Source organism: Canis lupus, chromosome 15 (assembly GCF_011100685.1).
Source record: "Canis lupus familiaris isolate Mischka breed German Shepherd chromosome 15, alternate assembly UU_Cfam_GSD_1.0, whole genome shotgun sequence".
In the NCBI taxonomy this organism is placed as follows: Eukaryota; Metazoa; Chordata; class Mammalia; order Carnivora; family Canidae; genus Canis; species Canis lupus.
Genome location: NC_049236.1, coordinates 61,580,603 through 61,607,902, shown reverse-complemented (window position 1 = coordinate 61,607,902; position 27,300 = coordinate 61,580,603). Strand labels below are relative to the sequence as shown.

The following is a 27,300-nucleotide window of genomic DNA, read 5'->3' as shown; positions in this document are numbered from 1 at the left end:
ACTTTCCAATGACACATAAAGACACACCTTCATCTTTTGAATATAAATTCTGTTTCTATTGCTGGATATTTTTGCCTAAAAGAATTTTTTTCTACTAGTTTCCTAAAGCATGATCCTTTTCTAAGCTATTTTTAATTGTAAAAATATCATACCGGTTTTAGAAAAATATTTCTACGTACGTACCAAGAGGCACAGGTGTACTTAAAAAAAGAAGTAGAAGAATGTTCATTTACAGCATTGTTTGAAATAACAAATAACTGAAGGCCAACTAAATATCCACCATTTAAGGACTGGTTAATAGACTATGGTTTTTATAATGAAAACACTTCAGCGATTCTAAAAAATGAAATAGATCTGTATATGTTATAAAGACAATCACAACAACCCTGTTCTACAATGTAGGGAAAAAATAGTCAAAATACTATTTTATTCATGGAAAAATGTATGTGGACTAGAAAAACCAAATGTGGTTTTTGTGTGTGTGTATATGGTCTCATTATTGTTGTTGTTTTGTTTTATTAAGTAGGCTCCACGCCCAGCATGGAGTCCAACACCAGGCTTGAATTCATAACCCTGAGATTAAGACTTGAGGTGAGATCAGGAGTCAGATGCTTAACTAACTAAGCCACCCAGGCGCCCCAAAAAACAAATGTTTTAATAAGCAAATATATGCTGTATGAGTATACAGAAAAACATCTGGAGAAATACACACACAAAGATGCTCATGTGTAGTCATGAATGACCTGTTTAATTAAAGATTTAAAAATTAAGTTTTTAAAAGGTTGTATGGAGTAAACGTTTCAGAGCACAGACAAATTTAAAGTGGAAGCAGAACATTTCTCTACAACCTCGGTCCTCCTCAATAGAGGTAACCACGAATGATTCTTGTATATTCTTAAGGAACGTTTTCATTAGTATACAAAAGCAAATATATGAATAGCTATTTTGCCTCCAGTGGAAATATGTGTATATAATTGCAAATCGAATCTTTTTTACCTAGTATATCATTCTGCAGTATATATTTATGAATGCATACGGATCTACCCCTATGCTTTTTAATGTCAAGTTTCATCAGCAGTGTTTTATTTAGTCCTCTATTGATGGATCTTTAGATTGTCAGTTTTCAATAGAGAATATTTCAGAAATAATGTTGCAACAAATGTCCATAAACAAATATCTTTCTTACTTTTTCTAGTGTGACTGCAGGAAAAGTTTAATTACAGTCAACGGATAAATGTTTATTTTAGTTTTAATCATTTTGAAGATAAATATTTAAAACTTGGATAAATATTTAGAACTTGGGTAAGTGTTGATTTGGTTAGTTCAACAGACTTGGCCAAATTGTCCTCAAAATGTTGCAGTAATTCACACAGTTTCTAACAACAGTGTGCAAATGTTTCCCACATTCTCACCAATACTTTTCATCGTTGTCGATCTGATAAATAAGGTGGCATTTTTGTTTTCTGTTGTTTTAATATGCATTTTTAAAATTATGAGTGGAGTTGGACATACTTTTGCTGTTTACATTTTTTTAAAGATTTTATTTATTTATTCATGAGAGACAGAGAGAAAGAGAGGCAGAAACACAGGCAGAGGGAGAAGCAGGCTCCATGCAGGGAGCCGACGCGGGACTCGATCCCGGGACCTCAAGATCACACCCTGGGCCGAAGGCAGCGCTAAACCGCTGGGCCACCTGGGCTGCCCGCTGTTTGCATTTTCACTTCTGTGCACGTCTTGTTCTAATAATCATTTGTAATTTTTTTAAACCTTTTCGTTTGACATAAACTTGAAGTGCTTTTTGTATGATAAAAAATTAGCTCTTTATCATGTGAGTTACAGTTAGGATCATGCACTGATTCATAATCATACAGTAAGTAATTTTGTGTGTATCTTCTAGGCTTTTAAAAAACTATTATTGGGATCCCTGGGTGGCGCAGCGGTTTGGCGCCTGCCTTTGGCCCAGGGCGCGATCCTGGAGACCCGGGATCGATTCCCACATCGGGCTCCCGGTGCATGGAGCCTGCTTCTCCCTCTGCCTGTGTCTCTGCCTCTCTCTCTCTCTGTGACTATCATAAATAAATAAAAAAATTAAAAAAAAATAAATAAAAATAAAAATAAAAAACTATTATTTTTGTTGTGGTAAAATATTTATAAGATACCATTTGCCATGTTAACCATTTTCAAGTGTACAATTCAGTGGCATTAATTACATTTATAATATTATGGCGCCATCACCACTCTTTATTTCCAAAAATTTTCATCACCCCAAACAGAAACCTTTACCCATTACAGAATAATTCCCATTCCCTCCTTTCCCCAGCTCCTGGTAACCTCTAATCTATCTTCAGCTTCTTCTGCATATTTCATAGAAGTGGAATCATATAATATTTGTCCTTTGGGATCTCACTTATTTCACTTAGCATAATCTCTTCAAGGTTCACCCACATTGTAACAAGTATCAGAACTTCATTCCTCTTTATGGCTAGATAATAGTTCATTGTGTGTATAATACTTCATTTTTGTTTATCCATTCATCTGTTGATGGACACTCAGGTTATTCCCACCTTCTGGCTATTGTGAACGATGCTGTAATACACATTGATGTACAAGTACCCGTGGGAGTGCCTGCTTTCAATTTTTTTGGCTTTTTTGTTTTGTTTTGTTTTGGGTTTTTTTTTGTTTGTTTGTTTGTTTGTTTTATGATAGTCACAGAGAGAGAGAGAGAGTCAGAGACACAGGCAGAGGGAGAAGCAGGCTCCATGTACCGGGAGCCCGACGTGGGATTCGATCCCTGGTCTCCAGGATCGCGCCCTGGGCCAAAGGCAGGCGCGAAACCGCTGCGCCACCCAGGGATCCCAATTTTTTTGGCTTTACACCTAGGACTGACAATCTTTTTTTGTTTTGTTTTTTAATTTATTTATTCATGACAGACACACACACACACACACAGAGAGGCAGAGACACAGGCAGAGGGAGAAGCAGGCCCCATGCAGGGAGCCCGATGCCTGACTCGATCCTGGATCCTGGGATCACGCCCTGAGCCAAAGGCAGACACTCAACCTCTGAGCCACCCAGGGATCCCAGGAGTGACATTCTTTTATGGTAACTTTATGGTTAGCATTTGAAGAACTGCCAAACTGTTTTGGCTGCATCACTTAATTCCCACCTGCAATGTACAAGAATTCCAATTTTTCTGCATCATTGCCGACATTTGATATCTTCCATTTTTCTAAGTACAGTCACATTCTAGTAGGTATGAAGGATTATTTCACTGTAATTTGATTTGCATTTCCCTAATGACCAAAGATGTTGAGATTCTTTTCATGTACTTATTGGCCATTTAGATATCTTACTTGGAAAAAGGCCTCTTCAAGCTCTTTGCTCATTTTTTAATTGGGTAGTTTGGTCTTTGTTATTATTATTGGTGGTATTTTGTTGTTACTGTTTTTGAGTTGTAAGAGTTCTTTCTATATTTTGGATATTAAACCCTTCTCAGATATATGATTCCCAAATATTTTCTCATCCTGTGGATGGTCTTTTCACTTTCTTGATAGTATTTTTCGATACACAGAAGTTTTTAATTTCAATAGAGTCCAATTTATCTATTTTAATTTTTGGTGTAATTTTTTTAAAAAATTTGCCAAATCCAACTGAGGTCATGCAAAAATTGCCTTTATATTTTAAAAGTTTTATACTTTTAGGTCTTAAATTTATATCTTTATTCCATTTTGTATAATTTTTCTATATGGTGTGGATAATCAGTTTTTCCAGCACACTATATTGAAGAGACTGTTTTCTCCATGAATGATTTGGGCATCCTTGTTTAAAATCAATTAACCACATATGTATGGGTTTATTTATGGGATATTGGTTCTACTTCACTGGTCTAGGTATCTAACTTTATGCTAGTACCAGACTGTTTTGATTACTACAGCTCTGTAGGACATTTTGAAATCAGGAAGTATTAGTCTTCCAATTTCTCTTCTTTTTCAATATTATTTTGGTTATGCTGGGTCCCTTGAAATTCCATGTGATTTTTAAAAGGGATTCCATTTCTGAAAAAATATTGTTAAGACTTTCCTAGCGATTACATTGAATCCATATACCATCTTGGACAGTATTGTGATCTTAACAATATTAATTCTTGTAATCCACAAACATAGAATGTCTTTCCATTTATTTAGGTCTTTAATTTTTTTAGTAATATTTCTTAGTTTTCAGCGTACAAGTCTTGGACCTCCTTGGTTGAATTTATTCTTAAGTGCTTATTCTTTCTGATGTTATTATAAATGGATTTATTTTCTTGAATTCTTTTTTTTTTTGTAGTGTTTGTTGCTAGTGTATAGAAATGCAACTCATTTTTTGAGTTGATTCTGTATCCTGAAAGTTTGGTGAATTTGCTTATTAATTCTAATACTATTTTGGTGGATTCTTTAAAGTTTTCAAGATATAACATCATGTCTTCTATGAATATAGTTTTACTTTTTTTCCAGTTTAAATGCCTTTTATTTCTTTTTCTTGCCTAATTTCTCTACTTCTATATGCTTTCATAACATGTATTTGCATATCAAAATATTTATTTTTTTGCATTATATGTGTATACTTTTTTCATTAAAAAATAAAGATGGCATGACTATTATTTTGTAACCTAACCTACCTTTATGACACACTTCTAGAGCCTCTTTTGGCCAACATATATAGATCTATCTCATTTTAAAATTTGTTGGATAATATTCTAAGTATGGATACATAATTTACTTAACTATTCCACAAGCAATAAATATTTGGGTTGTTTCCAATTACTTGGCTTTTAGCATTTATATATTAAGTTGTCGTCTTCTTTCCCATGCAGAAGTTTAAAACTTTTTGTGTAGTCAAATTTATTGCACTCTTCCCTTTAGTGCTTCTGGATTTGGGGTCATGCATGAAAAGTCTTTCTTTTCTCTTAGACTATGTTACAATGTATTTTTCCCTAGAACTTTTGCTAATTTATTTTATGCTTAAATCTTTGAACTATTAGGAATTTATTTTGGCTTAAGAAATATGGGGGTGATCCAGCTTTATTTTCTTCTAAATGGCTAGCTGCCTTCTCCAACATCATTCACTAAATAATCCATCAACTGGGGAGTACTTATAAAAGAAGTATAAAGTTTGGGGCACCTACGTGGCTCAGTCAGTTAAGGGTCTGCCTTAGGCTCAGGTCATGATCCCAGGGTCCTGGGCTTGAGCACCAAGTCAGGCTCCTTGCTCAGTGTGGAGTCTGCTTCTCCCTCTCTCTCTGCCTCCCATCCCCGGCTGTGGTCTCTCTCTCTCTCTCTCTCTCTCTCTCTCTCTCTCTCTCTCTCAAATAAATAAAATCTTAAAATTAAAAAAAAAAAGAAATGTAAAGTTCAAGTTGAAAAAGGAGTAGGACTTTTTTTACTCCCACGAAGGGTTATATAGGCAAAGACAGACAGACACTGAGAGTAAGTCTCCTGAAAGAGTGAAGACTACTTATCTTTCAGAACTGAATAAAAGCCAAAGTAGGGAGCTCCTGCTCAGCTCAGTGTGCAGGATTATAGCTTCTAATTTGGGTTCTTTACTTATGCCCTTTAGCCCAAGTATCCCTCCTTTCCTATTTTTCTCTGTGAAACTCAATTCAGTTGCCACTTCATCTATAACGAAATTATTTCCTCATTCTCCAAAAGTTTGTTTTTACTCCTGCTCCACTTCAAACACACATCAGAATGTCCAAGAATCCTTTTCAACTATTGGCTCTAAGAATAGAAAGATGAAAATGGGAAAGAGTTGACAAGAGATACCAGAGAATGGGGTTGACGCTGGACACTAGAACATAGTAATAGAGCGTGATCAGGAGAAAGCCAAGGCCCGATGGGAGTTTGTGAGTGTAGTTTACTCAGTCCATGCAGAAGTTCATTCTAAAGACAAGAGTCTAGGCAAATCAGAGATCAGAATTTACAAAGACCAGCCAGGAAGCAAGGAACAGACAAAGGAAACATAGGACCTATTGATTTTTTTAGTTTCCTATGGGGCCTCCAGTGTCTCATATTGGAGGACTTTAATAAGTGTTTATTGATTGAATGAATAAATGAATATGGAACATACAATCAAACTCCAATTTTCTCTACTATTAACAAGTGACCCTGGGCAAGTCATTTGAATTATTTTACCAATTTTCTCAACTGTGAAATGCAAGTAATAATATTACACAACTCCGTTCTGAGGACTGTTATAAGGATGAAAATAGTATGTTGTTTTCAAATGTAAATTTGAAAATTTTTGTAGAATTTTGTAAATTGTCACGCCCACATAAACACTGCACCTAGGATCCTTTTTAAAGAAAGGCAGGGCATACATACACCCTTGTACAAATTTACGTATTGTTTTTGTCTTTTGTCTCCTTTTTAACATTCTAAGTAACTTAATTTTCATTTACTTTAAAGAATAAATCCATGTCCTACATTAACAAAAGTGATGTAAACAACAAATCGTTGCATCTCCTAGCTTATTTCACCTTGGTTCAAACAACTCAGAGACTTGGAAGTTATAAGGTTTTCTAAATATTGGAAAATCAATATAATTATTTTATAAGCTATTGGGGGACATTTTCAAATGTGCTTCAAACTTCAGCATGCAGAATTATGAATTGTATTTTAAAACAAAAATTTTACTTCTTACATGTCTAGAACATAATTAAATGAGACATCACTGCCAAAAGCTTAATGCTCCATCTTCTGATTATTTTGAAATAAGGAAATCCTCCTATGAAAATACTGAAAATGCATTTGGCTGGATTATAGAGCCTGGCACCTAGCATTAGAGTAGAATCAGAAGGGACCAGAGATCAAATGAGATTAGCTCCAGAATTACTAAGTAGTAGCCTTGATTTTCAAGAAGGTTACAAAATTCATTTTCATCCTAAGTTTCTGTAAATGCTTTTCTAGAACCTTATTTTTTAAAAAAGATTTTATTTATTAATCAATTTATTTGAAAGATCAAAAGAGTGCATGTGGGAGAGAAGGGCAGAGGGAGGGGGAGAAGCAGACTCTCCGCTGAGCACGGAGCCCCACGTGGGGCTTGATCCCAGGATCCCGGGATCACGACCTGAGCCAAAGGCAGATGCGTAACTGACTAGCCACCTGGGTGCCCCTGTTTTCCTAGAACTTTAAAAGAAAACTTTTTTTTTTTTTGGTCTAAACCTTCATATATTTGATATCTATCCAGAGATAAATTATTTTTGGAAGTTTTAGCAAATTTGTTCTCCCACTCCCGAATTAGTCAGTGAAACTAAAATAAATTTTTCTGCCTTCAGGAACAAATGTGTTTTTAAATGTCAGCACAAGAACTTTAGGAGAATACAAACCAATAATACGGGAGGAGGTGCTGGATAACAAGTCTGAAATTTCATAGGTTTTGAGGACCTCTAATACATTTTTTTCATCCAAATTTGCAGTGTTTGGTTACAATTGGATTCTATTTGTGGGACCTGGTGCTTTCAAAGGCCCAAATATTTATGGAACAAATAAATGGAAACTGCAGAATATTTCCGATTGCTCACAATATCCTTAAATGTCTTTCTAGAAAAAGATTTCTAGAAGTATATAAGCCAAAAATAACTTGATACACTAAAATAACTGTTGACTTACTTTTCTGTGTGTTCATTGAAAGGGAAATTGTCAGCAGCATCTCTCTGGGTATCTAAGAGAGACTTCGCTACAAAGCATTACCCAAAGCCAGGGTTTGGAATAAGGGCATTCCTGACAGGCACAGGGAAACTTAAGAGAATTGTAGAAAAGTCTAGCGAGGATTGACTCTATCTAAAATTTGATTAATAAGCCAGGTTAAAATCAGTATTTGTAGCTAATGAGATCCTACTTCAAAATCAATAATAAATATTAATTAAGAACCTATTGTTTACACGATACTATGGAGGATGAATAACAGAAGTTGTATTAGTAACATTATAAAGTGAATTAAGGATACATTTTATATCGATGTTTAAAAAATGAGATATTACTAATACTTGAATATCTGTGATGACACTAAGCACTGTGCTCAAAATAATGTTGATGGTGACAACTTATAGGAAAGATGGAGCTTCAGACCCAAATCTAAAGGTGAACTGTTTGGCAGAAAAGCAGTATTCTTATTCCTCAAGGTAAACAAATGCAAGAATTTTCACTAAAAATGTTTCAATCATGGAACAATGAAATCTCACATACCTTTATAAATATAATTTCTTTATAGGGTTTTGCTTGTTTAAATTGCTTTAATCAACACTAGAACATTATATGGACATAAGATTTTAATAATCTTTCCTGATGATGATGAAGTTTCAATTCCTTATACATATCATCTGTGCCTGAGTTCTATAAAAATTCCTTTCAGAATTTTTGGAGAGAGTTCCAAAGAAATGTGTTCCTGCACCTAACCCATCATTTCTGTTTATAGTCCCTGACTATGAATATCGATGACTTTTAGTAGCAAGTACATATTTTTCTTTGCTTCTAATTTTTGACCTGGACATAGTAAATATAACTATGCTTACATGGCTAGGCCTAAAGAAAATGCTGAGGTAAAAATAAATCTTCTTCTTCCTTCTAAATATTCACCCTTGCCTTTCCACAGAGCATCCTTTTCTCCCACTCTTTCTAATCCCTGGAAGTCACAGCCTCCTACTGAAGCACAGCTCCTAGCCTGACAACCTCACTCCTCCACCAACCTGCTCCTACAAAATCTTGCAAAATTCAGAATTCTATTTCCTAACACCATTGCTCCCTTCTGGTTTATACAGGATAATCACAGATCATTCCTACCCTAAAGACTCTTAGCCTACCAAGTGCACCATCATCTTTTTTCCTCCCAAGTGTTTTTATTTTGAAAACTTTCAACCTCCAGAAAAAAAGACTTACTGAACTATTTGAATACTGTAACATTTTAATGTATTACTAAAACAGTGACCATATATGCTAATAATGCTTCCATAAACCTGACTTAGAAAAAAAAGCAACTAACATTTTGAGTGCTTAGAGACAACACTGCCAAGAGCATTACATACATTATTTCATTTAATAAAAAATTTCTCCAAAATTGGATCTAGTAACATTTCTATTTTTACAGGTGAGGAAACTGACTCCTAGAGAATTTAGCTAACGTGCCCAAGATCATACCCATAGTAAGATGCAGAATTCAAACCTTCGTGACTAATTCCAGAGCCTTGGTCTTACTTAAACAGCATAATGTGCTTATGAGAGTACACCTCCTGACATAATAACTAAGTTCAATGCGTGATCCTTGATTGGATTTTGGATGATGAAGAAAAAACAACTGAAAAAGATATTTTGAGGAGCACCTGGGTGGCTCAGTTGGTTGAGCTTCCCATTCTTGGTTTCAGGGGAGGATGTGATCTTGGCCTCCTAAGATTGAGCCACAGGAGGGGAGGCGAGGGGAATCTCCTTGAGGTTCTCTCTCTCTCTCTCTCTCTCTCTCTCTCTCTCCCTCTCTTTCTGCCCCTCCTCTTACTTGTACTCATGCATTCTCTAAAATAAATAAGTCTTTACAAAAGATTGAAAAGTTAGGGATGCCTGGGTGGCTCAGCAGTTGAGCATCTGCCTCCGTCTCAGGGCATGATCCCAGGATGCTGGGACCTAGTCCTGCATCAGGCCCCCCCCAGGGAGCCTGCTTCTCCCTCTGCCTGCATCTCTGACTCTATCATGAATAAATAAATAAAAGCTTTAACAAAAAGATTAAAAAATTAAAGTGGTATTTTGGGGAAATTTTGAAAAATTTTTGCCCTGGATTGGTTATTAGCAAACACAGAACTATTGGCTTTCTTAGTTATGATAATGATACTGTGTTAAATAGAAAAATGTCCTTATTTTCAGTCAATGAAGTATTTGAAATGAAGTTTCATCACGTCCTGTACTTACTTTCAAATGGCTCACTTAAAAAAAAAGTGTGTGAACACTTGCGTGCACGTGCAGATGCACAGACAGCAACTGCAGCATAATAGGAACAACTGATGAATCCATGTGGGAGACACATGGATCTTCGCTGTACTAGTCTTTCATCTCCCTAGGTTTAAAACTTCTCAAAACAAAATACGAAAGGAAAATGAATGCCAAAAGAAGGCGCTCAAAAAAGAATTAGGGACACCTCGGGGGCTCAGCAGTTGAGCATCGCCTTAGGCCCAGGGCATGATCCCAGGGTCCTGGGATCGAGTCCCGCGTCCGGCTCCCTGCATGGAGCCTGCTTCTCCCTCTGCCTGTGTCTCTGCCTCTCTCTGAGTCTCTCATAAATAAATAAAATTAAAAAAAATAATTCATAAACTCTCAGGAAATCTTATAATTTCCTGAGATTTTAAAGATCAGGTGGTCTTATATCATCTTTCCCTTGGCTGATATTTGAATACTTTTATTTCACCAGTGGCATAAACAGGATGACTCCATACACAATGCACAGATAAGCTTTAGAAAGTGTGGAAGTGTGTGTAGCCTCCCTAGTGGGGTTACATCGGGGAAAAGTTGTTTTATTTACTTATTCTGGGGTTTTTTTGTTTTTGGGTTTTTTTTAAGATTTATTTATTCCTAACAGACAGAGAGAGGAGGAGGCCCCGGGCTGAGGGCAGCGCTAACGCACTGAGCCACTCAGGAGCCCCGCTTTACTTATTCCTTAAGAAAGAAAGAAAAGCCCTAAAACCTCGGAACGGCCTCGTTTCGCGTTGGTGCGGCCCAGTGCGAGCTGCGAGGGCAGCGGCGGGATTCCGCGGCGGGTTCTCCTTGGCGGGGGCCGTGCCCGCGGGCAGGAACTAAGGAAGACGGAAGGAGTTAATGTTTTAAAGAGAAGCAAGTGGCGGCAAGAAGAGTTAACTTCTTGGACTTGGGGCGCGACCCTCCCGCGCGAGCCTCGGGCCCGGAGCGGGGCGGGGACTGCGGGAGCCCCGGGAGCCTGAGGTCGGCGCGGCCGCGGCCCCCGCGGGGGTTTCAAGGCGGGACACGCCCCCCGCACCTCGGCCAATCGGGGGCTCGGGGATGGGGCTGGGGGCGGGGCTGGGGCGGGGCTAGCGGGGCGGGGCGGGGCTCGGGGCTGGGGCGGGGAGGGGGAGGGGCTCGGGGCTGGACTAGGGGCGGGGCTGGAAGCCGGGCTGGGGGCGGGGCTGGGGGAGGGGCTCGGGGCTGGGGGCTGGACTGGGGGTGGGACTGGAAGCGGGGCTGGAGGCGGGGTGGGGGCGGGGCTGGGGGTGGGGCTGGAGGCGGGGCGAGGGGCAAGGGGCGGGGCTGGACTGGGGCTGGGGGCGGGGCTGGAAGCGGGGCTGGGGGCGGGGCTGGGGCTGGGGCTGGAGACGGGGCGAGGGGCAAGGGGTGGGACTGGGCGGGACTGGAAGCGGGGTGGGGGCGGGGCTGGACTGGGTCTGGGGGCGGGGCGAGGGGCAAGGGGCGGGGCTGGAAGCGGGGCTGGGGGAGCAGGGCGGGGCTGGACTGGGGGGTGGGGCTCGGGGCAGGACGGGGGCGGGGCCGGGGGCGGGGCCCGGGGCGAGGGCGGGGCTGGGGCGGGGCCCGGGGCCGGGGCCGGAGCAGGCGGGGCGTGTCCGCAGTGAGGCGCGGAGGCCCGGGAGGCGGCGCTGTGCCCCGCGGAGGGCGCGCGCGCAGGTGGAGAGGCCCGGCTGGGCCCGGCTTGGGCCGCGGGGTCGGGAATGGCTGCGCGGGGCCGGATGGAGGACGTGAGTGCGCGGAGGAGGAGGGAGGCTGGGCCCGGGACCCCTTTCTTCCCCTGCTGGGTGCGCGGGGCGGGGACTGCGGGGGAAGCCGCCCTGCACCGGTGCGGCCGCAGCGGAGGCGGCGCTTCCCACGCAGGGCGGGCCCGGGGCGCGGGGTCCTGCGACGGGTCGCTCGGGAGGCCGGCGGGGGCGCGGGGCGGGGGGTGCGCGGACGTGGGTCCCCGGGGCGCCCAGCTCGGTGCCGCGCGCCTTCGGCCCCGGAACTGGGAGCCCCACGCTGCGCGCCCGGCCCTCGGCCCTCCGCCCTCCGCCCTCCGCCCTCCTCCCTCCTCCCTCCTCCCTCCTCCCTCCGGGGCGCTGGGGGCGGGGGCGTCCTGCGGGGCCTCTCCGGCGCGTCCTGGCCTGCGGCTGCCCCCCAGCCCCCACCCCCCACCCCCGACCCCACTGCCCAGAAACCCGCCCTGGAGACAACGGGGCGGTGATGACTTGAACGCCAGCGTGATAGGCGTGAAAGGAGTTTTAAGCCGCCCTACCTGGTGGATCCAAGCCAGATTGCTGACAAAACAAAGGCCCGGTGTACAGTCTGCGTAGTACCGAGCGAAACCTTGGCCCAAGTATATTAAAACATTTTTAGAGGAAACATGGCATTGTACCCAGCATTAACTGGTTGCCTCATTGACAGGTAAGGTAATAAAACTGTTACCCTTGAGAAACGCAAAGTTGACATCACCTTAAGGCACTAATTTGGGTTAATACATTAATAGGAATATTACTGTGATCCTGTCACTGATTTAGGGGTGTCAGGCAGGGCACCTAACAGCTGCAGCCCTATAAGAGCTTAGATTCTCATTAAATAGCTTAGATTCTCATTAATAGCGACCATAAATATTCAAGTATCTTAACCAGGGGCGCCTGGGTGGCCCAGTGGGTTTGGCTCCTGCCTTAGCTCAGGTCATGATCCCAGGGTCTTGGGGGTCAAGACCCCCATGGGGCTCCCTGCTCAGCGGGGAGTCTTCCTTTGCCCCTGCTCCTACTCTCCCCTTGCAGGGGCACGTGCTCTCTCTCTTAAATAGATAAATCTTTTTTAAAAAGTCTCTTAACTAGGAATCAAAACTATTTTTTTATTTTTTTATTTTTAATAGATTTTATTTATCCTTTCATGAGACACACACACAGAGAGGCACAGAGACACAGGCAGAGGGAGAAGCAGGCTCCATGCACCAGGAGCCCAACGTGGGACTCCATCCCGGGTCTCCAGGATCACGCCCTGGGCTGAAGGCGGCGCTAAACCGCTGAGCCACCCCCGGGCTGCCCCAAACAATTTTTAATGATAAAACTAAAACTGAATTTTTCTTTTCAGTTGAGAAAATGGAAAACTAACTGTAAGACATGAAAGTACATTTGACATTCATCTACATTTAAAGAAAAAAAATCATTGTTTCTGAATTTTTAAGGGTGAGATTCATAAGCTGACAATGTATGGGAGAAAATCTGAGGAAAATGAGAGACCCTTAGAAAAATGTGTGCAGTAGATGGTTCTTGGTTGATGCTAAGTTACCCCAGGTCCTTGGATCTGTAGCTTTTAGCTTTAGGATGAGTACAATCCTAGAAATCTGTTTCACCAAACGGTTACACACCTAAATCACTTCAGATCCGAGCAGGTTGCCTGTTTTGGGAACTTTGTGGATATGATTCCTACCATTCAGTAAAAAGCTAAAAATATGGTGTGTGCGGTAGGCCTAGACACTTAAAAGAGTTAACAGAGGTAAAGGCTTTTCAGTTAAGGTTCATTGTTTGCAAGCTGTGAAACCAACTCTGCCCACTTTAAAGAAGAAAGGAATTTCTTTGAAATGATCCAGGGGGAATGAACACGTAGGCCTCTGAAAGTGCCGACTCCAAACAAGGGTGGCTGCAGGATCTAAGACTCCTTCAGAGTCTGCCGTGGAATGAACCTGCCCCACCGCGCTCTCCCTTTGATATGTTGCTCACAGAAACAATGGATGGCCCAGCGCTCTTAGGTTCCACCAGGAGCCAGAAGCTCCACCTGGGCCAAGGAGGGTGAAAGGTACTGAAGGATGTTCCCATTGAGACTTAATGCAGAGGTAGACAGTGGATCCCCCGAGGAAATCGAGTTATGGTCACAAAAGAAGAGGAAAGAGATCCACGTGGGCAAAACAGATATTTTGTACAGCTCAAGATGTAGTTATTAATAGTGTAAGGGAAGACATTATTTGGTTTCAGGAATTGTCTTCGCTTTACCTTTCACATGGAGATGGTGGGTTGCCGTCTGAGAGTGATGAGTTGTTTTTGGTCAGGTTACAACATTTCCTGTAGAATCCACAGAGTATTGGGTATAGCCACCAAATACAGGGTGTTTACTGAACATCTAATAAGTGACATAGAGAAGAAACTATATCATAGTCCCCAACCTCCTCGGTGTAGGCAGGTAAGACAAAAGCTACATACGTTAAAAAGGATGTAATACAAGACAGCGTAAGAAACACTCCAAATTATTATTATGAGCAGTACATTTTATAACAGTTTTATAGTGGAAAGGAAACATTTGGCAGGACAGGTTGGTTTTGGTTTTGTTTTTGAGGGAGAGGAGAATCTTAAGCAGGCCCAGCACCCACATGGAGCCCAGTGTGGGGTTTGATCTCGACCTTGAGATCATGACCTGAGTGGAAACCAAGAGTCAGACGCTTAACCAGCTGAGTCACTGAGGCGCCCCAGCAGGACAGGTTTTATGGAGAAGTCTTGAAAGATGAGCTGGATTCTGAAAAAATAAGAGACGATATTTGTGGGGTGCTCCAGAAAGCTCATTTATGCTAGGGGAGGAGGTGCCTCAAAGGGAGGTCAGTGGGAGATACGTGGACGCTAGTCTAACCGTTAGTTTCCAGGCTAGCTGTGTTTAAGTTCTCAGGCCCCAAGGGTTCGAGAAGTTGGACAGCCTCTCGTTCGCCGCACACACGTATTGAGCACCTACTGTGGTGGGTGCTAAAGGTACGGAGAATATGCAGTACAGAGCCTCTGCCCTCGTGAAGCGCGCTCTTCCACCGGGGATTGGATTCTTCCTTCTGCCTGAAATGACCAAAAAAACTGTATGTGGTATATGAAACAACACTTTTTGAGATGGTGAGAGTCAGGCAGTGAGGGACAGTGCTGTCCGAGAGGAGGGACCCAGAGTGGCTCGTGCGACCGCCCCAGCTGGCCCCCGTGGGAGAGTGCAGGCCGGGAAGGGCGAGGGCGCCCGGCAGGGGTTGGCTGGCTCTCTGAGCTGTGGAGATGGGGCCGACAGTCTGGGGACACTGAGGCAGCCAGAGTTCACGTGGTGGTAGGAGAGAGGTGCACAGGGGGGACCTGAAATGCGTAGAGTCCCCCTCAGGGCCCCGCAGAGGCCTGCTTGGTACGTGCCCGTGAGGATGCCCCCCGTGGCCTGGAAAAGAGCCTCCTGGGATGATTGGAGAGAGTGGCGCTTGGTGCCCACGCAGGGCCGGCGTCGGGCGAGGCCTCGGTCAGACCGAAAGCTCGGGCGCTCGGGGCGTCGGGGGCTCACGCGGGGCTGCCTCGCGGGCGGAATCCTGGCAAAGGCCTCGCCTCATCACAAATCTTAAAAGCAAGACCGAGAACGTCAGTGTTTCCCAGTCACTGAGCTGCGTTCGGAGGAGGAAAAGCTCAGGAGCACTGAGGGGAACACAAGGCGGCCCAGCCCGCAGACCGGTCGGGAAGTCCCGCGTGCCCGTGGCGCCCTGGGCCGCAGGTGGCGCCTAACCGCCGAGCCACCCAGGGATCCCCAGCGTCGACTCTGTTTCAATACAGTTGGAAAAAATCGTCAAGCGTTGCAAAAGGCAGGGAAGTCTGACCTGGAGGTCCGTTGAAACTGACCGGGAAAGAACGTGCTAGAAGCAGCAAGCAGGAGCCTTAACACGCTCTTAGGACCCTTCCACGTGTTCAGAAGGGTAAAAACCCGTGCGGCAGATCCGAGGTGGGCCCAGTGCGCCCTGGGGACGGGGAAGGCACCTGCTGGACCAAACGGGCAGTAGGAAGCGCGGGAGCAGGGAGAAGCGGGGGTTTTGCTAAGACGGACTGACGGGGGCCAAGGAAGGCAGGCCCGGGCCTCGGGGGCCTGTGGGGCCTGGGAACCGAGCGGGGAGATGGGGGGAGATGAGGGGGTGGGGTGGGACGGGGTCCCGGCAGGAGCTGGGAAGGGCTTGTGAGGCGAGAGCCAGACTGGCAGTCCCACTCGGGTCTGAGGGTGACCGGGAGGGACTCCGGGTTGGGGGAGAGAGACGTGAATGTTGGTTTTAGGAGACGTGAGCGCAGCTAGAGCTGGCTCGGGTCTGGAGACTGGGGGGGGGGGCAAGGCCAGGGGGATGCGGGCCTGGCCGGGGCGGGGGGCCGTGCAGCCCGCAGAGGCCTTACCGCCAGGCACACCGTCTCCTGTCCTCTCCGCGCCAAAGTGGGGGTGCAGGCGCCCTTAGAGCTCTGTTTTCCGAGGGGGGAGACCCACAGAGAGAGGTGAAGGGACCGGGCTCAGCGCGAGGAGAGGAGAAGCGGTAGGGCCCGGCGGTTAGAGCCCTGGGAGCAGTTAGAGCCCTGGGAGCGTGCCTTAAGCATGCACTTCCTGCCGGGCCCTGGTCCCCCCCCAGGCTCCCCGAGAACCCCTCCTGCAGAGCCCCCCCACCGCGACCCTAACTGGGCTCCTAACTGGGTCAGGAACGCAGCGCAGATGGGTTTGAAACAGTCTCTCCTCAGATGCTCCCTGGGTGCCAGCCCCCCTCGCCGTTGGGGGGTGACGAGGACAGGCCGGGGCTGTGGGTCTGGTGGCGTCGGCCGGGGCGGCAGGTGGGCAGGCAGCTGGCCGGGACAGCGTGGGGGGAGTGAGCGCAAAGTGCGGGAGGACCCGAGCTGCGGCCACCAGGAGCTCCCCGCCACCCAGGGCGCCGTGAGGTGGCCCGGGGCGCGGGGAGGAGGCCCAGACGTCAGCCGAGGGAGCCCGGTGCACGCTGGGCGCCTGCTGGCTGAGCAGGAGCTGGAGGCGGAGGCCTCTGGAAAAGAGCACAAATAATCAGAATCGTGCCGCAGGTTAGGGCAGACCAAGCAGGAAGCTGTGTAGCCTCGGAATGAAAAATAAATTGCAGCGTTAGATGCCTGAGTTTGGAAATTGAGACTCCTGCCTCAGCCCTGAGTTAGGATCTGGATTATTATTTTTTTTAATTTTATTTATTTGAGAGAGGATGAGTGAGAGAGAGAGAGAGCGCGCGAAAGAGCGCATGAGTCAGGGGAGGGGCAGAGGCAGAGGAAGGAGCAGACTCTCTGCTGAGCAGGGAGCCCGATGCTGGACTCGATCTCAGGACCCCGGGGTTATGACCTGAGCCCAAGGCAGCCGCTTAACGGACTGGACCACCCAGGCGCCCCAGGCTCCAGATGATTATTTTCATCTTTGTACTGTGGTGTCCAGAAGCCAACCACAGAACGTGTGTCCCATTCTACCCTTTCCAAGGAGCCGTATCCTCTGTTTGCAGATGCTCTTCTCAGGCTTCCCTTCTTCCGATGAAATCTCTATTTCCACCTTATTTCAGCCCAATTAGCTCACGTACATTATTTCATCCTGTATGCCTTTATCCGTAGCCTCCCCAATGAAAATGTAATCTTTTGGACAAGGATTCGGTTTTATATTATTTTTTTCATCTTATGGTACCTTATATATAATAGTTTTCAGCAAGGCTCTGAGATTAAGAGATTGTTGTATGCACCAGAGACCTGTTAGTACTATTCTTGCCTGGACATTACCTTTAAATAAGACAAACTGAATTTTTGGGTTGCAGCTCAACCCATCAGCTACCTCAGTGACTTTGCAGCTAGTTGTTTTCTTTGAGAATCGGCTATCTATAAACTGAAGTCTCCCAAGGATCTATGAGGGCGATCTGTTTCCTTCTCTAAGGTATTTCTCTAGGGCGCCCAGGTGGCTCAGTCGGTGAGGCGTCTGCCTTCGGCTCAGGTCATGATCCTGGGGTCCTGGGATTAGCCCCATGTTGGGCTCCCTCCTCCAGGAGGAACCTGCTTCTCCCAACCCCTCTGCCTGCCACTCCACCCGCTTATGTGACTCTCTTTCTCTCTCTCTTTCTCCATTAAATAACTAAATAAAATCTTTTCTAAAACTAAAATAAATAAAATATTTCTATCATAACTGAAAGTCCAATAAAGCCTCCAGCAACTTTCCAAAATTTTGTGGAACATAAAGATGTAGTTTAAGAATCGCAACAACAGGTAATTATTTCATCAATAATGTAAGTACTGTTAGATAAATCAATATCTAAGTTTTTAGGACTTAAAGAAAAATGGTTTGTTTGATCTCGTGATGTATTAGCTCATTTGAAGATATTGAAGTAAGATTTCCTCTACCCATTTGAATACTTGTTTTCACCAATTTACATTTAGTAGTTATATACAAGTTTATGATATTTTTAAATTGGGCTTTAAATAGGGAGCATATTTTTCTTGCCTCTAACTTGTGTAATGGTTTTTAAAGCTTTATAGTTTAGTAGATTTGTCTTGGAAACGTAATCTAGAAAGTGGTGATTATATTTTGCTTCTGTTTTTCTGTACCGCAGGGTTCCTTGGATCTCACCCAGAGTATTGAAGATGACCCCCTTCTGGATACCCACCATCTCCCACATCATTCATTACATGCTCATTTTAGACCCAGATTCCATCCTCTTCCTACGGTCATCATAGCAAATCTTCTCTTATTAATACATGTAAGTTGACTGGGATGAAGTAATCCATACAGAGGTGATGTTCTTAAATATATATACGCTCTTCAGAGGGCAGCTTGGCTACATCTGCAACATTTAAAATGTGCATCCTTTTTTACTTATCTTTCTACTTCAAAGAATTTATAGATATATTTGCATATGTGTAAGAATGTTTTAATCATGTTGTCTGTAATATCAAGATATTGCAACTATCACCATTCAGAGGACACTTTGTATGACCCATCCATATGAAGGAGCGCTCTGCAACATTTGAAAAAGAAACAGGGTGGACGTGTATATATTAATTAGACTAGCCTTCACACTTACATTGTTGAGTGTCTACAAACACAGATTTACGGCAGTGTGCACAGAACGTTCCTATTTGCACGTTTTAAAAGATAATTGAGAGGGCTGGTGTGCACGTATATTCCCATATATAAACAGAAAATTTCTAGAACCATTCGCAAGATCCTTTTAACACTAGTTGCTACTGAGGTGGAGGACTGAGGGCCTTGTAGAAGGCACCTGATATATTTTAGTATTTGCATTTTGTACTATTTGAAGGTTTTTTTTTTTTTTTGAAGGTTTTTTTTAACCACATGCATATATTACTTTTTCAGTTATTAAAAAAAAGATGTAGATAAATCTATGTTGACACAGAAATTTATCAATTTATCTACACTTAGGAAGTAATGTTAAGCAGGGATATCAGGTTGCAGCAGAACAATAAGTAGTGTTGCCCCATATTTTAAGCAATGATAAAATTACAGATGTCTGGGGTTTTTGTTTTTGTTTTTTTCCTTGGGAAGAGAGCATGAATGGTGGGGAGGCAGGCAGAGAGAGAGGGAAAGAGAGACTCCTAAGCAGACTCCATGCTCAGCATGTAGCCCAAAACGGGGCTTGACCCCACAACCCTGAGACCATGACCTAAGCGAAATCAAGAGTGGGATGCCCAACCAAGTAAGCCACCCTGGTGCCCCAAATATCTGGGGATTTTTAAAAACACATGTATTGCAACTAGTAGGTAACTAGTAGGTAATCACATAGACACAAAAAGAAACTCCTAGAGAGAAAAACAAAAAACCCTGTATGTGCAAATGGTCTTGTAGGCTTATTGATGGCTCTGCATCTAGTCTGTTAATTATCTCCATTTTGGTTGTTGAGATCTGAAGCACTAGAGGATGTGTTCTTTGCTACAATGTGAAAAATCAAGAGGGCAAATTCTTAGCAATCCCAAGTGTTTATGAGGAGAATGAATGTGGCTCATTGACTTGTTCAGATGCTGTTCCAGTGACACACACTGTGTAGACTTGTACTCAGAGCTGAATACCCTGAGGAGAGAGGTGCATCCTTCTTCCCTGTGCAGATCTATTAAGTGTGGTATGCTTCTGCTATGGCTTCCTGATCCCCAGATTAGCAACTGAAGCACTTCCTTCCTGGTGCCACCATGTGCAGATGTGGCCTCCTGGTCCCTGGATTGTGGCCTGTTTTTTTCTTCCTTTTTTTTATAACATACTCTTTAATTTGTGCAACACACTCTTTGTGTATATATTCCCCGAACATACACACACACAAACATGCACACATATCATTTTGAAAAACTTTTTTATATTAAACTGCTTGTCTATGATACTATGGGATTAATTGCCCTAATTTTAGGACTAAGAAAATCTTGTGTTAAAAAAAAAAAACAAGAAAAAATACCAGCATTACCCAGACACCAAAAGCAGATAAAGACACCACCAAAAAAGAGAGCTACAGGCCAATACCTCTGATGAACGTAGATGCAAAAATCCCCAACAAAATACTAGCAAACCAAATCCAACAATACATTATATCATTCACCACAATTGAGGGATTTATTCCTGGGTTGCAAGGATGGTCCAATATTTGCAAATCATGATACATCACATTAATTTTTTTAAAAGGATGAGAACCACATAATCATTTCAATAGATACAGAAAAAAAAAAACATTTGACAAAGTACAACATCCATTCATGATAAAAATCCTCAACAAAATCAGTTTAGAAGGAACATACCTCAACATAGTAGAGTCCATCTATGAAAAACCCACAGCTAACATCCTAAATGGGGAAAAAAACTAAGCTTCTTTACAGTCAAAAACGAGACAGGGATGTCCACTCTCACCACTTCTATTTAATGTAATACTAGCTAATACTAATGAAGTCTTAGCCTCAGCAGTCAGACAACAAAAAGAAATAAAAGGCATCCAGATTGGCAAGGAAGAAGTCAAACTTTTATTTTGCACATGACATGATACTATATGTAGAAAACCTGAAAGACTCCACCAGAAAACTGCTAAAAGTGATAAACGAATTCAGTAGTCACAGGATACAAAATCAATGTGCAGAAATCTGTTGCATTTCTATACACCAATAGTGGAGCAGCAGAAAGAGAAATCAAGGAATCTATCCCATTTACAATTGCACCACAAACCATAAGATACCCAGGAATAAACCTAACCAAAGAGATGAAAAACTTATACTCTGAAAACTATAAAACACTGATGAGAAATTGAAAATGCCATGGAGAAATGGAGAGGCATTCCATGCTCATGGATTGGAAGAACAAATATTGTTAAAATGTCTGTACTACCCCAAACAATCTACATATTTAATGCAATCCCTATCAGAACACCCGCAGCATTTTTCACAGAGCTAGAACAAACAATCCTAAAATTTGTATGGAGCCACAAAAGACCCCCAAAGAGCCAGGGTAGCCTTGAAAAGGAAAAACAAAGTTGGAGGCATCACAACTCAGACTTCAAGTTCTATTACAAAGCTGTGGTGACCAAAACAGTATGGTACTGGCACAAAAATAGACACATAGATCAGTGGAACGGAATAGAGAGCCAAGAAATGAATTATATGATCAATTAATCTTTGACAAAACAGGAAAGAATATTCAATGGGGAAAAGACAGTCTCTTCAACACATGATGTTGGGAAAACTGGTCAGCTCTGCGCAAAAGAATGAAACTGGACCACTTTCTTACACCATACACAAAAATAGACTCAAAATGGATTAAAGACCTAAATGTGAGCCCAGAAACGATAGACCTCCTAGAAAAGAGCACAGACAATTTCTCTGACATCGACCATAGCAACACTTTTCTAGATATGTCTCCTGAGGCCAGAAACATAAAAGCAAAAACATATATATATATTGAGACTACATCAAAATAAAAAGCTTTTGGGGACGCCTGGGTGGCTCAGTGGTTGAGCATCTGCCTTCAGCTCAGGACGTGATCCCAGGATCCTGGGTTCGAGTCCCACATCAGACTCCCTGCAGGGAGCCTGCTTTTCCCTCTGCCTGTGTTTCTGCCTCTCTCTCTGTGTCTCTCATGAATAAATAAATAAAATCTTAAAAAAAAAAAAAAGCTTCTGCACAGCAAAGGAAATAATCAACAAAACTAAAAGACAACCTATGGGATGGAAGAAGATGTTTGTAAATGTGACATACCCAATTAAGGGTTAGTATACAAAATATAATAAGAACTTATACATCTCAAACACCCAAAAAACAAATAACCCAATCAAGAAATGGGCAGAGGACACAAACAGACATTTCTCCAAAGAAGACACACACACGGCCGGCCAACAGACAGGTGAAAAGATGCTCAACGTCACTGATCGTCTGGGATATGCAGATCAAAACCACAATGAGATACCACCTCACACCTGTCAGATTGGCTAAAATCAACAACACAAGAAAACAGCAGGTGTTGGAGAGGATGCGGAGAAAGGGAACCCTCTTACAACGTTGGTGGGAATGGGAACTGGTGCAGCCGCTCCGGAAAACTGGAGATTTCTCAAGAAGTTAAAAATAGAGCTGCCCTATGACCCAGCAGTTGCACTGCTGGGGATTTACCCAAAGAATACAAAAACACTAATTCAAAGGGATAACAAGCACCCCAATATTTATAGAAGCATTATCTGTAACTGCCAAATTATGGAAACTGCCCCAAAAAACTTCCTTATTGTAACAAGTAAAACATTACCAAAGCAAACAAAGATAAAATCCTATCTTCCCTTTTCGCTACTTTAGTCTTTCTCCCTGAGTTAATAAATGAATGTATCTTACTGCTTTTTTTAAAAAAATCATACAAATATATACCAAAAGACGGGCTGCCTGGGTAGCTCCGTTGGTTAAGTGACCAACTCTTGATCGCAGCTCAGGTCTTGATCTCAGGGTCCTGTGTTCAGCCTCGTGTTGATGGGGCTCTGCGCTGGGCATGGAGACTACCTAAATACACACAGATTAGCACATATGTAAGGATTTCTCCCATTTCTTCCACCCACCCCCAGGTGGATAATACAGTATTTATTACTCTGCAGTGGGGTTTCCCAAACCTGAGCATGTGACAGATTCCCTGGCAAGCTTGTTAAACTAGATTGTTTGGCGGATGCTCCCAGAGATTTTGATTCTGCTGGTTGGGGTGGGATCTGAGAATTTGCATTTTTGACGAGTCCCCTGTGATGCCGATTGTGCTGGTGTGTGCACCACACCTTGAACTACTACTCGACAACTTTTTTTTTTTAATCTCAACATACAGACATCCATCCAAATTAATACAGGGAAACTTAGTAAATTCTTTCATAGCTGAAAAACATTCTGCTGTAGGAGTAGATGTATCTTAATTTATGAAGCATCCTGCTGTGGATGAACACGCATCCTTGGGCACTTTGCAGTTTTTTGCAAATACAGAGAATATTGCAGTAAATATTTGTAGCCATAGAACCCTCTGTCCTGATGGTTTTACTTCTAATGGGTCGAGTCCTTAGGACAGTAGTACTGTGTCAAGCTGCTTCCAAATTCTTTTTCCACATCTATTCCCAGACCAGTCAGCAATATATGAGAAAGTCCATTTGCCTCTATTTTGACACCGATCTCAAATTTTTGTCAATCTAATTGGATAGCTATTTTTGTTCTCTTAAAACTGAAACTAGAAGTAAAGCTTTTTAAACCCTGATTTTAATTACCTTTGATGCACTAAATTAACTGTTTTTACTCTTTTCAATAAAAGAGAAGTGGGAAAGAAATTGTGTAACATGAACTATTTGATGGGTTTGGGGGTAGCTTTTCTTTTTTTAAAGATTTTATTTATTTATTCATGAGAAACAGAGAGAGAGAGGCAGAGACACAGGCAGAGGGAGAAGCAAGCTCCATGTAGGGAACCCGATGCAGGACTCTAGGATCATGCCCTGGGCTGAAGGTGGCGCTAAACCGCTGAGCCACTGGGGCTGCCCGGGGGTAGCTTTTCTTATTTATGATTTGTTTCCAAAATTTCTGCAAATTTTTCTCCAAATTTTGTTTAAAACGTTTGTAAAATGGTTTTAAGAAGAAGTTGTTTTAAAATTCATTTATAGGGCAGCCCGCGTGGCTCAACGGTTTAGCGCTGCCTTCGGCCCAGGGCATGATCCTGGAGACCTGGGACCGAGTCCCACGTCGGGCTCCCTGCATGGAGCCTGCTTCTCCCTCTGCCTGTGTCTCTGCCTCTCTCTCTCTCTCTCTCTCTGAGTCTCTCATGAATAAATAAATAAAATCTTTTTAAAATAAATAAAATAAAATTCATTTATAAAAATAGGATAGCAAAAGTCATAGATAGGAGTATGTGAGTATGTGCTGGGATGGTGATAATCATTTCTTAATTCCAATTATTGAATTTTAATCCGACTGCTTTCCTTTCCACAGGTTGTATTTGTCATTTTAGCATTTTTAACAGGTATACTTTGTTCTTACCCTAATCCAATTGAGGACAAGTGCCCAGGAAACTATACCAACCCACTGAAAGTTCAGACAGTCATAATCCTTGGGAAGGTTATCTTGTGGATCCTGCATTTCCTTCTTGAGCGCTACATCCAGTATCACCACAACAAAGTGAGAAACCGGGGCTACACCATGATCTACCTGTCGACCAGGCACCTGAAAGGACTCACGCTGCTGATCCACTCCACTGGTGAGTCTGGCTCAGCTTGTCTGTCTGTGGCTTGCTTGCGCGGCAGAAATTCCAGCAGAAAGCAAACGTGACGGTTGACTTTATAATCAAATATATGCTCTCAGTTTTGTGAGAATGATGTGTGTTGTGGCCACTAAAATTCGGATCACCTTAATGTCTTGAAGCTTTTTTAATAAATATATTTAGTCTTAATTTTCCGTTGACATCTGTGCTTGTGATCATAGGGGAGGGGAGGGAAAAGAATGTACCTCTATCCTTCTAGGTAGATTTTTGGCTGATAATAAAAGACACTGTAATAAAAGACAGTATCACAAGAGGAAAACGACCAGGAGTTTACTAGCCTGCGCATGGGAGAGAACCAAGAAGACTGAGCAACTCTCCAAAATGGGCCAAGTCACCACCTTAAACACCACCTCCAGTTAAAGAGTGGAGACGGTGGCGGGTGGGGAGGTTGGAGGAGTTTTGCGAGGCTGCCAGGAAAAGCACTGTCCACAGGGGTAAGATTGTTGTGCAGATTACTGCATTCTCAGTCGGTAATAGTTTCTAGAAATTTAAAGTCCTCCTTCTCTCCCCGGTACAGAGAGGGGGGACATGCTTACAAAATGTAGTTTTCCCCCATCAATGTCTCTTACAAAAGAGATCTTTTCACTTCTACTCAGCTTTCAGAGCTTCACCTGCTTAAAATAATCAGCTTAAAATAATCCTTTTGCGGAAAAAAGCATATTTTGGGGTGGCATTGTCTGCCACCTGCCCCCCATCATTATGAACACGGGGTCCGTGTGATGTAGGAAAGACGTTAGGGTTCAGAGCTGACGGCTGAGAATTCTTGAGACATCTTTGGTGCAAAAAGGTGGTTTTATTAAAGCAGTGGGGGACAGGACCCATGGGCATTATGTACGTTCGGGTTGGAGGGGTTAGGGAGAGCGGAAGTCTCTGAAGAATCTTGGAAGCCGGGTTTCCAGGATCCTGAGGGGGCTGGCTATTGTTAGGAAAGGTCTTTTATTGGACACCTGGCTGGCTCAGCGGTTTGAGCCTCTGCCTTCAGCTCAGGGCGTGACCCCAGGGTCCCAGGATCGAGTACCGCATCAGGCTCCCTGCATGGAGCCTGCTTCTCCCCCTGCCTGTGTCTCTGCCTCTCTCTCTGGGTCTCTCATGAATAAATAAGTAAAATCTTAAAAAAAAAAAAAGAAGAAGAAGAAAGGTCATTTATTGCTGTTTAGTAAAAACTCGGTCATGAGACCCTCAGATGCATATCGGCAGGCCACGTGCTTGGGGGACGGTAGCCAGCATCTGTCTTGGAGGCCAGAGCCTAAGGGAGTCTCCTAAGGAACCTTCCTGTTAAAGTCGCTTACAGGCCCCTGGGCGTCGGGCTAAGACTACCCGTCACCGCCAGCAAAGTATTAACATCGAGGCAGCTGCGTCCCTAGAGGGAGGTCACTCTGCCTGTGTCAAGGACTTGTCAATGGGCTGTAAGTAGTAAGGAAATTTAAATCATTTTTCTTCCGTTTTGGTCCCCACATCACGCGTATCTCCCTGTGTCTAACGCGGACTCCCGTGCCCTTTCCACGGGAGCAGCCTGCTTCATCACGAGAAGCTGCAGAGCTGCTGCTCTTTGGTACTTGTAGGGTAAGAGGACGTAATTGCTTCACTTTCATGAGATGCTGTATTTTTTCTTGTGGTGACAGAGCCTGTTAGAAAATAAGGTGCATTATGCAAAATGGAAAACTTGAAAAACTTTATGAAGGCGAGATCAGAAAGTCCATATGGGACTTAGCTGCATTCGTGCCTCTTTTGTTCATCGTTGCAAACGTTTCCTTTATTTTTACTTTTGAAGATTTTGCTCATTTGAGGAAGAGTGAGTGAGAAAGAGCTCGAGCAGGGGCGTGGGGAGGGGGAGAAGCAGAGTCCCCTGATGAGCAGGGGGCCGCACGCAGGGCTGCGATCCAGGACCCCGGGATCCTGAGCTGAGCCCGCGGCAGGCAGACATGTAACTGACCGAGCCCCCCGAGGTGTCCCCTGTTGTCACAGACATTTTACAGGCTGGATGGAATTACATTGAGCTTCTTCGGGTATTTTTGCCGTGGTGCTAGAAATCTCTACCTTTTTAAAAGACCCTCTTTTTTGGTTTGAGTCCAGAATAAACAGACGTTTTGAAACCAGATTGGAAATCAAAATTAATCCCCCCCCCCCCCAGAAAAACGGCTCTATGGAATTTAATGTTTATTTTTCTCTGTGCGCTGTTAATACATCTGCTTGGGGCAGGCTGCTCAAGGCCGGGCGCTGTCAGTGGGGGCCGCGGGGTCGGCTGCAGCAGAGGAGGGAGCATCTTGGAGCCTGGCTCCCCTTCCCCGCCCCGGGGGAGCTCGACTAGGCCGCGGCCAGCAGGTGCCGCTGGAACCTTTCCTCCCACAAAGGGCACAGCAGAAACGCCTTTTTACCTTAAAGGCCTCGATGCCTTGTGAGCGGGGAAGCTGGGTGTCGGGCCACCCTGGAGCTGGGGTCCCCGAGGCCCGAGGTCTAGCTCCCGGGACCCCTCGTGTCACCGAGCAACTGGACCCCGACTTCAGCCCCAGATGGTGTCACGTTCATGTCGCTCAGACCAGGACCCGGGGAATCAGGGACCTGGGGCCATGCGCCCCGAGATTCCACTCGCCCGGGGTCTGGGCCTCGCATCTGAGAGTCGCGGGGCCTGGGCCCTGGCACCGTCGTGGCTGCGGCTGGGGCGGTGTCCTGGGGTGACCAGCCCCGTCCTGATGCCCACCCGCTGTGGGGGGGTCACACTGTGTCCACACCCGCGGTGGCCGCCAGCAGCTGGCTGTGGCCTGGTTCTGCTGTGGGGCTGTCG

At 44.1% G+C, this 27,300-nt stretch overlaps 1 protein-coding gene and 1 long non-coding RNA gene across 2 annotated transcripts; one reads left to right on the top strand and one right to left on the bottom strand.

Annotated features, from left to right (window-relative positions):
• Positions 1–11,585: 11,585 nt before the first annotated feature.
• TMEM192 (transmembrane protein 192) lies at positions 11,586–24,893 on the top strand. The gene is made up of 4 exons (XM_038559149.1): positions 11,586–11,719; positions 18,331–18,477; positions 24,191–24,455; positions 24,718–24,893. Exons 1-4 carry the CDS (start codon positions 11,693–11,695, stop codon positions 24,876–24,878), a joined length of 600 nt encoding a protein of 199 aa, XP_038415077.1. The 5' UTR covers positions 11,586–11,692; the 3' UTR covers positions 24,879–24,893.
• Positions 13,982–16,313, bottom strand: LOC119868350. The gene is made up of 4 exons (XR_005370965.1): positions 16,139–16,313; positions 15,580–15,736; positions 14,604–14,797; positions 13,982–14,492 (listed from the first exon to the last, which is right to left on the bottom strand). It is a non-coding gene; the product is annotated as an uncharacterized LOC119868350 (long non-coding RNA).
• Positions 24,894–27,300: the final 2,407 nt, after the last annotated feature.